The 13,134-nt window shown below is 53.4% G+C and overlaps 1 protein-coding gene across 7 annotated transcripts in view; it reads left to right on the top strand.

Moving 5' to 3' along the window:
- Positions 1–13,134, top strand: part of Ldb3 (LIM domain binding 3) — a 61,379-nt gene that overhangs the window by 3,213 nt on the left and 45,032 nt on the right. For 4 of the 7 annotated variants that reach the window (XM_052190188.1, XM_052190187.1, XM_052190184.1 and 1 more), the window contains exons 2-4: positions 5,893–6,044; positions 6,493–6,568; positions 7,811–8,178. In XM_052190188.1, coding sequence (XP_052046148.1) covers positions 5,893–6,044; positions 6,493–6,568; positions 7,811–8,178 — 596 coding nt within the window. Of the gene's footprint in view, positions 1–5,892; positions 6,045–6,492; positions 6,569–7,810; positions 8,179–12,119; positions 12,143–13,134 lie in introns of all 7 variants that reach the window. The other 3 variants (XM_052190189.1, XM_052190185.1, XM_052190186.1) reach the window with 1 other exon arrangement.

Here is a 13,134-nt window from a genome sequence, read left to right as displayed (position 1 = left end):
AGGCACCAGGGAGAGGAGGAAATTGCCCAATTTCAAAGACCTGCCAGTCCTTGTCTCCAGTCTTCCCATTCCCAAACACGGCTTCCCCACCCTGCTGGAGCCAGGTTTCTGCTCTCCTCAAATAGGAACCATCCTGGGAGTGTGAAACAGATTTTCCAGGGCCAAGTATACACAAAACACTGGTGGTTTGCTGGGAGAAGCAGAGAGGAACGATGTTGGGACCTGGAGAAATAGCGGAGGATCCTCTTACACATAGACACACACACACACACACACACACACACGCACGCACACGCACACACACACGCATACACAGAGACAGATATACACACACACACAGACACAAACATACACAAACATACACACACATACACACACACACAGAGACACATATACACACACAGACACAAACACACAAACACACAGACACACACATGCTCGCACCAAGCATTGGCATGTGTAGACACTTAGGTACCAAGGCCAAGTGTCTGCGTGTGTGAGGGCTGAGGTACAGAGAAGCCAGGGCCTGTGGTCCTTTCTTAGGGGGAGCTCTGGAGCGTAGAAGGAAGAAAAGTTAAATGACAGCTATTTGGACAAGCAAGGCAAGGCATGGGAGAGCCTGGCTTATTTATACAGCAGGGTTGGAATAGAGTTGAGGCCACTGAGAGAAAGAAGTTTCCAGAAAGAGGGTGAGGACTGGAGCAAAGTCTCAAGGGAGACCAGATGGGAAGAGCACCACCCTGGCACGAGGTAATGTAATCCCAAAGATTAATGCATTTAGGACCCCAGGGGGAATCCCTGCCAGGCTTCAGTGACAGAGCTGGGAAGGTTCCATTCTTTCTAGGCCTGTTACCTGCCTTTAGCCAGCCCCACCACATGGGCAAGTCACACAGAGATGTCACACAGAGAAGGAAGGCAGGGTCTGTGTGCTTCTGGGGAGGGATGCTAAAACCTTCTGTAGAGCCCAGGTATTCCCCAGGTACCTCCCAGGTACCCACTACACAGCACCTGGGACCCTAGACAAAATCCTGCTATTCTTCCATACCCTACTAGGAACAGTAGGTCAGCTGAGGGCTAGTAAGTGGGGCTGACCACTCTGTCGACTCTGGATCTTGTTTCTCCTGGAACCCTAGCGTACAGTCATCCTGGCCACATGCATTCTTCCCCCGACACTCCCACTGACTTCCACTGGAGCTTCTAAAGAGAAGGAGGTGGGGTTGCACTGCTGCTCCCTTAGATTTGCTCCAGAGCCTTTTCAGTTCTGCAGCATCTTGTGCTACGCCCTGTTTAATAATGTAATCCTCACAGCACGCTGGAGAGGAAGGCCTGCCCTCTGGACACTCACTGGAACGACTGACGTCTTAACCAAGCAGGTTTAAGCTGACCCACTGGGAACAAGCTTTCCCTCGCTGCCTTCCTCCTTGCCCTGACAGTGGCCATGATACCAGCTATTCTTATGCGACCCCTAAAGAGTGGGTGGGGACTCGCAAACCAGATGTCTTCTTGGCCATCATGGCTTTCTCTGTTGTCTTTGCTTGGCTTACACATTCGGGGTCTAGAAGAGGGCCGTTCTGAACATAGCATTTAAGAAGAGACCTGGGAAGGCACGGGCTGGTTCATGGTAGTTGGTAAGGGAGGTCTCTTTCAGTCTTGTCATCACCCACACAGGACAGGACAGTGCTTCTGGTGCCAGCGATAAGGGGTTCCTTATGGTCACGGCCTAGCGAGGCATGGGCTGTGTAGTGATCTTGGCCCAGTGAGTCCCCTCTAGGCTCTCCTTCGTGTTCAGATCTACATTGAAAGTGACTGTTGACTGGAGACAATTGAAAAATTAGGGAGAAATGAAACATTCATCCAAAGAGATTTTTAAATGCTCAAGAGAAGATTGAAGGATATTTTTTTTTTAAAAAGAAAGTATCACCAAGAACATGTGTACTTTGAGTCTTTTCTGAGAAAAGTCAACAGAGAGAGGAGGGTGGAGGGTTAGAGAAGAGAGGTGTGAGGTCCACTTTTCACGAGTCCTGGGCTCCAGGCAGTGGTCCAACAGTGCCAGTCCCCTGCCCCAGCCTGCTGAGGCTGCTCCTCTGGGAGGGAGGAGATCGTATGGTCCTTGGCTGTCTTTAGCGTCCCTGCCTCCATCTGGCCTTCTCTAAGGACACTTGAGCAGAAAAGAGGACCTCCGTGAGTACCACACCCCTACTGAGGGACACTGGGTCCTGCTTGGGGCACCAAAGGCCAGGCCAGCTGAGCCCTAATGGGCAGACACAGATGGAGGGACAGAGGCGCCAGGGACAGGGCATCCAGCTTGGTGGCTCCCCTCTGGAATGTCTGGCTACTGACCAGGCTCTTGGAGCAAGGATTACCCCAGCCCACGCCCGAGGATATCAGAGAGCACCAGGCACAGGGAAGGATAAACACAAGTTGGCCGAGTCCTAGGGAGAAATCTGTCACCAGGCAGCTCTAAAGACATGGCATTCCTGACAGCCTGAACCTGGCCCAGACTCCCTTGGATGTCATTCTGGTGTCCTTGCTTAAACTGTCACCACGATCTGAACACTCCTATCCGGCCTAGCAGTGTGCCTTCTGGGTTTGTAGCCCCACCCTCCCATGTGAGATTGATAGCTGCTTCCCCTCTACCCTACCCCAAGTTATTTGCTGCAAAGGAACAATTCCTTCTCCGTAGATAGAAAGCATTGGGGGGGGGGGGTACCCTTCTGCATGGATGTCCTGCTATGGAGAGCATTTTATGGAGTGACATACCGGAAGGCAGCTTTACCATGAGATATCTGGGATGTCCTGCCGCAGGGGTAACCAGCCGTGGGAGTGCACTGGGACAGCGTGGCACTGGAATCATTGTCCTGGGTGGATGCTAGTGTTTTCACCTGTCTTCGAGGTGCTCCTAAACTAAGGAGGCTTGAAGGATGGCAGACAGTGAGAGTGCTGTGTGGTAGGGTGGAAGGGGGGATGCTATGGCTGGACAGTGATGAGAACGGGGTGTTTGCTGCCTGGGCCCTGGACTACTCACTGCCCTACCCTGCCTGCCCTTGCGGGGTGGGAGGTGAGGTGGTGCGGATGGATACAGACTCTGCGGGAGCCAGTGAGGAACACCTCAGCGAGCTCGTCAGAAGGCTGCCACGAGCTCCTTTACTACCCTCCACCTGCGCCCCACTGGTCCCGAGAAAGCGGCTCTTCTAAATAGCGGGTTCCGATTGGCTGGCATTGTCTGCTTCACCAATCCTTGGTCTCTCAGGAAGTCTTCAATTAGGTCCTCCTGCAGGATACGCCTTTTTGGCTGCTTTCCCCTACTCCACCACCACCCCTGTGTTTTCTGTAAAGGCAGCGGCTGCCATTCCTCCTACAGGTATTCATATTTTTTCAGCTTAAAAATTGCGATAATGAGTTGCTCAAGATAACAACAGCCCAGCATAGAAAAGCAGGAGAACACGTGGATTTTTCTGCAGAGCAGCAAGAGGCCTCTTCTGTTCTGGGAAGTCGTCTTGTTTTTCTTTCACTGTCACTGGTGTGTGTGTGTGTGTGTGTGTGTGTGTGTGTGTAGACCAGCAAGCCCTAGGAATCTATCAGTCTCTGCCTCTCTGGAACTGGAATTACAAGTGCATACCTACCCCTGCCTTACAGTTGTGTGCTAGGGCTAAAAACTCAGGTCTTCATGCTTGCTCAGCAAACCTTTAGGCGACTGAGCCACGCCCCCAGGCTCTGGCACTATGTTTCACCTCTGCATTCAAGACAGCAGCACGCTTTCATTACCATGGACTCCCTGTGGGGACAGACTGGGGGCGGGGAGTGATGGTTCTGTGATGCCCCTGTGGCATCTGGAGAGTGGGCTTTGCCAATCAGATGTGTCTACCAAGGCTTTCTCTGTTGTCCTTGCCTGGCTTACACATGCGGGGTCGAGAAGAGAACTGTTCTGGCCAGAGGGTGGGCGGTATTTAGAAGAGACTTGGGACTGCAAAGGCTGGTTAATGGCAGTTGGTAAGGACTCTTTTGGTCTTGTTGTTGTCACTGACATGGTACAGGACAGTGCTTCTGGGACCAGCGATACAATCACAAAAAATCATTTCATCACAGTGACTGCAAGGTACCCGGATAGACGCATAGTTCCCTTTAAGGATCCTGGCAGGAAGATTCCATCCATGTCTACAAGTCCAGAGCTTGACCAGAGCCCCCACACAGGCTTGGCACAGGTCTCTCTCTTAGGACAGTCCCCAGACCTTAGCCAAAATCTGGCTTCTGCCAGCATTAATGGCTAATCTTATCCCTGAACCAGAAAAGTGGGTAGGATGTGGCCAGACATGCCAAGAGCACTAGCTGGTGGGCACACAAGGAGGCAAAACTAAGGGATATGCCCTCTAACCATATGGGCAATATGGGGGTGGGGCTTGGAGCCTCCTCTTTCCTGTGATGTCGTTGGTGGCAAAGCTTGGGTGACATTCCAAGTGGCCCCACCCTGCTTGTCTCAACAAACACTTGCACTGGGAAAAAATAATGACCATTTCTGTGTGACATGATCAGGGACTGAGAAATTCCATCAGAAGTCATAGAAGGTAAAGCTAGTCTCCTCTAGTAACATCTCAGGAACTATCCTTCTGAGTAGGGCTGCTAATGTCACTATGGCCAGTCCACTGAACTACACTAAATTATTTAACTAGGCCTTCTGGAAGTTCACATCTCAGATAGCATCACTGTGGGTAGGGTCACCAGAGTACTCAAAGCTGCCACGCACAATTTGTTTTGTTTTGTTTTTTTTTTTGGTTTTTTTGTTTTTTGTTTTTTGTTTTTTTTTTTGGTTTTTTGGAGATAGGGTTTCTCTGTGTAGCCCTGGCTGTCCTGGAACTCACTCTGTAGACCAGGCTGACCTCGAACTCAGAAATCCACCTGCCTCTGCCTCCCAAGTGCTGGGATTAAAGGCGTGCGCCACCACGCCCGGCTTGCCACGCACAATTTGGTATCGTGTATGAGAGTTCACTGAGTTACACTGAGAGTTTAGTGTAAGCCTTGGCTTCCCAAGCCGCAGCTTTCCTAGCATCCCAGGGAATGTTTTCAGTGTGTGGCGTCTCGATGGCATTCTGTTTAATCAAAGATGGATTTGTCATCCAGACAAATAGCTTTAGATGTCAGAAGGATACAGGCATTAGAAACCAGCTTTCTGGTCCCCCTTCTAGATGTTTGCAGGCAGCCAGAGCCCTTGAGCCTGCCTCGATCCACAGCCTGTCTTGTTCTCACCGGAGCATGGCTGGTGGCTCCTTGAGCTGTCTGTGTGCCGGCCCTGGTAGCATGGGGCATCTTGTGCTTGGATGCTCTTGTGAAGGTACGTTTGCCTTCCCTTTGATCTGGCAATGCACTGGAGGCAAGGACGTACTAAGTCTTACCCTCATTTCTGGGACAAGAAAGTATTAGTTTGCAGGGTGCTGGGGTAATAGGTTATGCGGCAATATATAACCTCTGAATATCCATGGCCTGCACAGGGGGAATGTATTCCTCATTTAGGAAGCCTGGCATACCATCTCTGCTCCAGGTAGTAACTCTGGCATCCAGAGCCCTTCCAATTAGCAACCTGGCTGACCTTCTCTAGAACCTCCGTTCTCTAGAACCTGTGCATTTAGTCAGTCGACAAGCAGTGTGCAGGCTTCTGATGATGGTTTCCGGGGGAAGAGCCGGCAGTGGTGTGTGCTCCACCAGCATTCCACTGGCCAAAGCTGGCCCTTCGACTGCTGTCAGGAACTCCTAGGAAGTGGTAGGCATGCGAGGAAGAGGAAACAGGCTTGGTGAGCAGCCAGTGGTGGCCATCTCGAATAAAAGACACGCTGGGTGTGCACTGGGAGCTCCCCAGGCGATCCTTCTCTGACTTACCTCCTCTTCTGCTTGTTCCATCAGATCACTCCAGGCAGCAAGGCAGCCCAGTCCCAGCTCAGCCAAGGAGACCTTGTGGTGGCCATTGATGGCGTCAACACGGACACCATGACCCACCTGGAGGCCCAGAACAAGATCAAGTCCGCCAGCTACAACCTGAGCCTCACTCTGCAGAAGTAGGTGGACGCTCCCCAGAGAAGAGGACCCAGGGTTGGTGTGGGCATGGGATGGGGACAAATGGGATCGTCCCCAGCATTTGCATGGGCCTAGCCCTGTGCTGCAGAATTGTGTAGAAAGCATGGGCTGAAGTCATTATCAGGGTACCATTAACTCAGTTTATAGTGGCTTAGGCAGAAAGCATGGCCACAGCGCCACTGGAACGTGGAGAGCTGGACCTGAAAGCCCAGCTTTCTCTTTCCTCAGGCAGAGAGGCCTGTGAATGCTGGGGGAAAAGCCCTCCAGGTTATGACTCCTTATCCTGGTCAAGCCCAGGGCCTCCCTCAGGAGAGCAAGTGAACGGGGTGGGTGGTGCGCCTTGGGTGCCGTGACCCAGATCCCAATCACCTCCAGGAACTGTGGCCAGGTGCAAATGTCCTCACTGCGCCCTGTTTCTGCTTCATCTAGGTCCAAGCGGCCCATCCCCATCTCCACGGCAGCACCCCCTATCCAGTCCCCACTGCCAGTGATCCCCCACCAGAAGGTAGGTGCCGGCCGTCGGTGGTGGGGTCCACTCAGCTGCAGCTTGTGAAGCGTAAGCTTGCCTGCCTGCCCCCCATGGGAAGCGTTTGAACCCCCTCCCTATAATGCATGGAGTTGTGGGCATACCTACCTGGGCCTGAGATCCCATCTCAGGCTGGACTGAGAAGACACCAGCTTGGAAAAAGGTGTGCTGAGGAGAGGGCCAGCATTCTAGTCAGGCAGGAAACAGTTGTCTGTCCACAAGACTCTAACGCTCAGTATTTGGAGGCACTGAGACTGGAGTTGCTGTAAAAGACCCCAGCTCGAGTCAGTCATCCCAGGAGGCACTCCCGGGTGGGAAGGGACCTGACTGGCCCTGGGGGTGAGGGTGGGGCAGTGGACCATTCCTCCACAGACTTTTCTAGTTTCTAAGTGCCCACCATCCCTCCCAGATACAGACTCCCTACTGCGTTAGAAGGACTAGTTATGTCTTAGAGACCAGCACAGGAGTGGAGGAGTGACCAAAGCTTGACCCCAGAGCTCACCACTAGATCCAGAGTCCTTCCCAGCCTGGAAGCCGCGGAGCCCTGTGGGCCCAAGGGCCCAGCCTGAACCCACGGCTCCTCCACCCACCCCCTCACTACAACTGTAGACTGAATCTGGTCTATCCAGTGGGGAGATTGGACAGCAGGAGAGATGGGAAGAGGAGGCCCCACAGAGTCATAGATTGGGGGAACTGGATAGAAGGATGCTGGGAGAAATTGCTAAGCTGGAATTAGGTGGCCTTAGGTCCCCCTTGGTAACTCCACCCTAAATGTCAGTCAGCCCTGACTAGGAAGGGTCTTGTCCAGGTGGGGTTAGTAAATCAGGAGGTTTGTCTGTACTCATGGAAGCCCATTCAAAGGGGAAGACGCGCGTGGGAGGAATAGATAGGACAGTGATACCCTTACCATCCCTGAGCCCCTCATCCTCCTTCTTGGCCCTCGGGGATAGCCTTGGTTTTCTATGAGGGGCTTTGCATTCTGTCTAGATGGATACCAGCCTCTAAACCAGGAGCCACAGCCTTCTCTCCTCCTCTCCACTCAAGAAACGCCTCCCTTTCCAGGGCCCCGTCTGGGTGCTTCATCCAGCAGGCAGCAGGCTGTGGGTGGTGGGCTACAGGTGCTCACACTAACACGCCTTTCAAGTCCACACGGAAGCCCAGCCATGTGTGGCCTCTAACCTCTGTCTTCTCTCTCCCCTGCATGGTGCTGCCCTATGCCAGGACCCTGCTCTGGACACGAACGGCAGCCTGCCAGCTCCCAGCCCCAGCCCTGAGGCGAGGGCCAGCCCAGGCACCCCAGGCGCCCTGGAGTTCGGGGACACCTTTAGCTCCTCCTTCTCCCAGACCTCTGTCGGCACCCCACACACGGAGGCCTCGGGGCCTGTCCCTCCTCTGGGCAGCCCAGTGGCCAAGGCCAGCTCAGAGGGTGCACAGGGCTCAGTCAGCCCCAAAGTTCTACCAGGCCCCGGCCAACCAAGGCAGTATAACAACCCCATTGGCCTGTACTCAGCAGAGACCCTGAGGGAGATGGCTCAGATGTATCAGATGAGCCTCCGAGGGAAGGCCTCAGGTGCTGGACTCCTAGGAGGGTAGGTATAGGGCCTCCTGCTGTCTGGTATGGAGCCAGCTGGGTCATCGGTGCTCACCATAAAGGCCCGGTCAGATGGTCAGGGGGAGAAACAGGCCTCGACACAGACAGCCCTGCATCCTCAAGGCAGGAGCGGCTTAAAGCAACACCAGCAGGGATCCAATCGACTGTGTTGCTGTGAGCCAGGCGTATCATTGCTTCGTATAAGCACTCTGGGGAGACATGCCAGCTCCTTGCAGAAATAGAAACTGAGGCCCAGAAAGGGTAAACTGAGGTCCAGATGTCCAGTTACAGCTAAGTGGCTGAGCTAAGCCCGTATGCAGGGGACTCAGACTTCACAAATTTTCACCCCAGGTCACACCCTGTCCCAAAGGTGACACTGCCCACTCACTGCTTTGAGAACTAAGGTGATAAATAACAGACTAGTCCCCACATCCCTGGGATCTCTAAGGCAAGGCCAGAGAACAGTTAGAGATAAGAAAGTAGTCTAGGGAGGCTACCTGGAGGAGGGGTGCCAGAAGTACCCATGGAGAGACTGGGCAGTGGTACATGGAGAAGAGGTTTGTGGTACTGATCCAGACTAAGATGGGCTGCCTGGAAGCAGAACTCTGAGGAGAAAGGGCTGCGGAGAACAAGAAGCCATCTTTGGTCCCCATAGTTTAGCTAGTAAGACTCCGTGGGGCACAGGAGTTGAAAGAACATGGAGTCAGGTCACAGTGGCAGCGTAGAAGGGAGGGATCCCCATATGAGCATGTGTCAGCTGCCAGACCTCTGTCCCCTTGTCTCACAGTAACTGCCCTGTGCAATGGATGTGCTTGTCTCTAAGTGCTGAAGGAACAGCAGGCTGGGCTGAGGCAATGTGGCCTCGTGTCTCAGAGAGAGGAGTCAGTGTGTTCTCAAGCCCGGGTTACTGGGAGGATAAAGAGAAGGGCAGGTGTCAGGCACGCGCTCCATGCAGTCACTGGCTAGAGTCTCCCAGATGATACTCAAGAGTCAGCACAGGAGCCCTGTCCTCTTGGCCCCAGCCACACCCTCCTTTGCTCTTCTTCAGTGCCCACGAGACCAGAGCTTCCTGGTTTCTCAACCTCCCTAGCTCCTTCTGGAATCTGAGCAAAGCCAGGCCCTGGCTTATCACAGTTTCTCCAAGCAAGGAGCCAGAAAGTTCTAGGAATAGCAGAATAAAGATGGCCTCCCTTTCCTGCCTCTGATGGGCAGGTCTTCCTGATCCCTTCTGGACCTATCCCAGGCAAGAAAGTTGCCTCTGGTTGACTAGGATCCCTGGAGAGCCCATCTGCTTTCCAGTGATGGCAGTGTCTCAGTGGCTGAAATCTCACTCTAAGATAGGAACTGGCTCTTTTGTATTAATTAGTTTCCTTTATGTGTATGGGTGTTTGGCCTGCGTGCGTATCTAAGAGACCACCTGATCCACTGGAACTGCAGTGAGCTGTTATGTGGGTGCTGGGAATAAATCCCAGCACCTCCAGAAGAACAGTCAGCACCAAGCCATCTCTCCAGCCTCACAGGAACTGGCTTTGTCAGTAACTTCAGAGGTAGACATTGATTTCCGTCATCTTAGCAACTCAGATATAAGGTGCAATTGTCTCAAGGTCATGTAGTTAGTAAGAGGCAGACAGAACTAATAGTCTGATCCGCCTGGCTCTATCCTGACTTGAGATGGAATGGGGGAGCTAGGAAATCAGGAGCCTGATCCCTTCCTCCCTGGATTCCCAGGTGCCGAGCTCTTTGGTGCAGATGCTGTCCGGACTCTACCTGACAGTCAGAGGCGCAGGATCCAGCAGTGTCCTCAGTGGGCCAAGGGATGGAGGGAGACTGGGGCTTCAATAACAGTAAAAGCCGATGCTGTCAGTCTTGGCAGTGCAGGCAAAGAGCTGGGATCTCTGCTAGGCCCAGGCTCCCCACTTCACCAAGTGTCTAACTGATTGAAAGCAACAGTGCCAGAAATCCTCCACGTCTATCTATAGCGTACATCCTGTGCTGAAGGCATAGCCTGTCTGCATGGTAGACATCTCACTTTCTTCTCGTTTTCTTTCTTTCTTTCTTTCTTTCTTTCTTTCTTTCTTTCTTTCTTTCTTTCTTTCTTTCTTTCTTTCTAGATTTTTATTTTATTTTTATGTCTGTGGGTGTTTCATCTGCATGTGTATCTGTGCACCACCAGAAGAGGGCGTCAGATTCCCTAGGACTGGAGTTACAAATGGTTGGGAGCTGCCACGTGGGTGCTGGGAATCAAACTCTGGTCCTCTGGCAGAGCAGCTGCACAGAGCCATCTTCTCCAGCGCTCGCATTTCCTTCTCATGAGGAGGGTTGAGATGGTGGAGCTTGCCCAGACCCACAGCTTTGAGGAGACGCATGGTCATGCTCCAAAAGGAAGCCCCTTCCTCACTCTCTGAGAAACTCACAGTGTGGTGGTCCTTGGCAACTGGATCTCTGGGGAGGCGTGGAAGGGAACCAGAGGAGAGCAAGAACAGGAAGGCCAGGGCAGGCTGCGGCCCCACTCCTCACCTTGAAAGGCAGCCTTTGGTGGCCCCACAGAGCAAGGGCTTCTTGGTATCTCCTCCTGAGATCTGAACACCAACTCTTTTCTGAGTTGTGTGGTGTGCTGCAGGCATCCAGGCCTTGGGAAGGAGCAAGAACCTAGCAAGGGACAATTAGTGCCAAAGAAGGAGTTGCCTCCTGCTTAGGGCAGAGGCATTCTCCACCCAATCAGGCCAACACTGCCCTCTGCAGGGGACACTGGGCTGGTCAGGGCAAGAGCTGACCCTGCAGCTGTCAGCACTGGCCAAACATGGAGAAGAAATGGCAAAGCCAAGCTGGCCTTTTCCTAATATAGACCCACTTGTGGTTATTTTTGAGCACAGGAGGGCAGAAGGAATTTTATCAGCTCTGAGACGGTAGGGAACCTGGGCCTGAGGAGATACACCCTCTGCTCCCTGGTGTGGGAAGTCCTTGGCTTCCCAGGATCCTGTTTGTGGGGTGACCAGGGCTAGGCTCACTGGGCTAAAGTTCTCCCTTTCCAGAGTTCATAGTGGACAGATCTAGTTAAGCAGAAGAATATGAAGACAGTGTCCACCCTCCCCCACCCTCTGTTGTTTAGTGTGCCAGAGAGGGCTTCAGGGTAGGGTCGGCCATCATGGACAATCTGCATTTAAAGAAGCATCACACGGATGGTGTATCCTCCAAAAAGTTCATATTCTGATTGCCCTATCAGAATGAGGGCAGTGTCCCTCTGTACTGCCTGTACTTGGTGGCCCCTGCTGGGGGCTTTCCTGTGAAAGCCTTGACCACACCCTCCTCCTGGAACTCCTCCAGCCTCTCCACTGGCCCACAAGACCTGGGGACTGACTGCTCTACCCATTGCTCTCTGCTCCAAGAGGAGTGAGCAGAGCTGTCCTTTGGGAGAGAGAATAAAGCCCAGGGCTGTGGGTAACCCCGCTGTACACACTGTACACACAACACTGGCAGGCTTCTTCAAGGAACAAGCTCATAAGCTCCTCCCACCCAGTGAACAGGGTTCGCTAAGCTGCAGCTTTTCACCTTGGGGCGTCCAGCCAGAAGGAACTTGGGGCCTCGGCCCTTCTTGAAGAAGCCTCAGAACTCATGTCTATCCCAGCTTTGTCTCCAGGGTCTACAGCCAGGTTAGACACACATGGTCCATAAAGCTGTATACTTGAGGCAGGAAAGAAGTCGCTTCCCCCTGCCAGAGAGGGAGACTTGGCACCTTGCACCCAAACTGCTGGTTCTAGAGCCCCTGCTTCCCTGGTTTGTGCTTCTTCCCTCTTCCCTTCTTCCTCTTCCAAGACTGCGGTTCCGCCAGTCCCGCCTCCTTCACAGCCTGTCTGCAGATGGTCCCTACACTCGAGCTTCCCTACTAGAAGCCTCATTCTGACCTCTCTATCTTCCTCTCTGCTTTCTCTCTCCTTCCAGGTGGTAGCCAATTCTCCAGCCAAGTTAGTATCTAAGGACAGCATGTGTGTGTGTCCCCGTGTGCTGTCCCAGCATGCACCTGCCATCTGTTGGGTGTGGATGGTGTGTGCCTGCCGGCATGTGTACATACGCGCATGTGTGAGTCCGGGTGCATTGTGCCCTAGATGTGCCTGCATGGGTGTTTGCTGGAGTACGGAGGGAAGCCATTGCAAGGGACAGGTGTCTATGTGATGGTCTCAATTTTGCTCCCAATTTCCTGCTGCTGCAGCACCTTGAGGCTTTAGGTTAATTCGGGTGTGTGGGATGCTACACTGTCACTGACCTGTGTGGCCTGAAGACCTCTCTGTCCCAGTGGGATCCCCGAGATGGACTGCACTTGGACTTTTCCTCTGCTTGGGCATGTACCTGTCTGTGGAAGGGAAGAGCCCTGGATGGGTGGAGACTAACGGGCTACAGCATGCTGGACTGGAGGGGCCTGGGCAGCCTGAGCCATCTTCCAAGGAAGACGCATGTGCCTAGAAAGGTGTGGAAGAACAGTCTCCCAGTCCACAGAGGAGCGACTGGCAGGATCAGCCCTTCCGGGGAAGACCTTTGCTCAGAGTCCCCAAGTCTCTGCGTGTGCCCAGTGTGACCGCTTTTCGCCTTTGGAACGTTCTGGACTCTGCTTGTGCTGCTGCCTCGTCTGTTACATGGCCCAGCGTTTGTCCCCTTCCCAAATCCTACCCCCCCCCCCAGCCCTCTTGTGTCTGCTTCTCCATCTTGCTGTGTGTGATGGGAGGGGCCATGCTTGGTGCCCCTGCTGGCCCTAGGAGGGAGTCTTGGCTGAAGCGGAGCATGAAAGGGGAACTGGGAGAGATGATCCAGATGGACACAAAAGACCGATCTTCTGCACAGAGCCTTGGGGGTGCCAAGAATTTTCCTGGCCACACCCAGGCAGCCGGCGTGGGTAACTTCTTAGGAGATCTCTCTTCACCTCGCACTAGCACCCTGGCCTCGACTTCCCATGTAACTGTCA

Source organism: Apodemus sylvaticus, chromosome 8 (assembly GCF_947179515.1).
Source record: "Apodemus sylvaticus chromosome 8, mApoSyl1.1, whole genome shotgun sequence".
Classification (NCBI taxonomy): Eukaryota; Metazoa; Chordata; class Mammalia; order Rodentia; family Muridae; genus Apodemus; species Apodemus sylvaticus.
The sequence above is the reverse complement of the archived record's forward strand: the minus strand, read 5'-3'. Positions and strand labels throughout refer to the sequence as shown.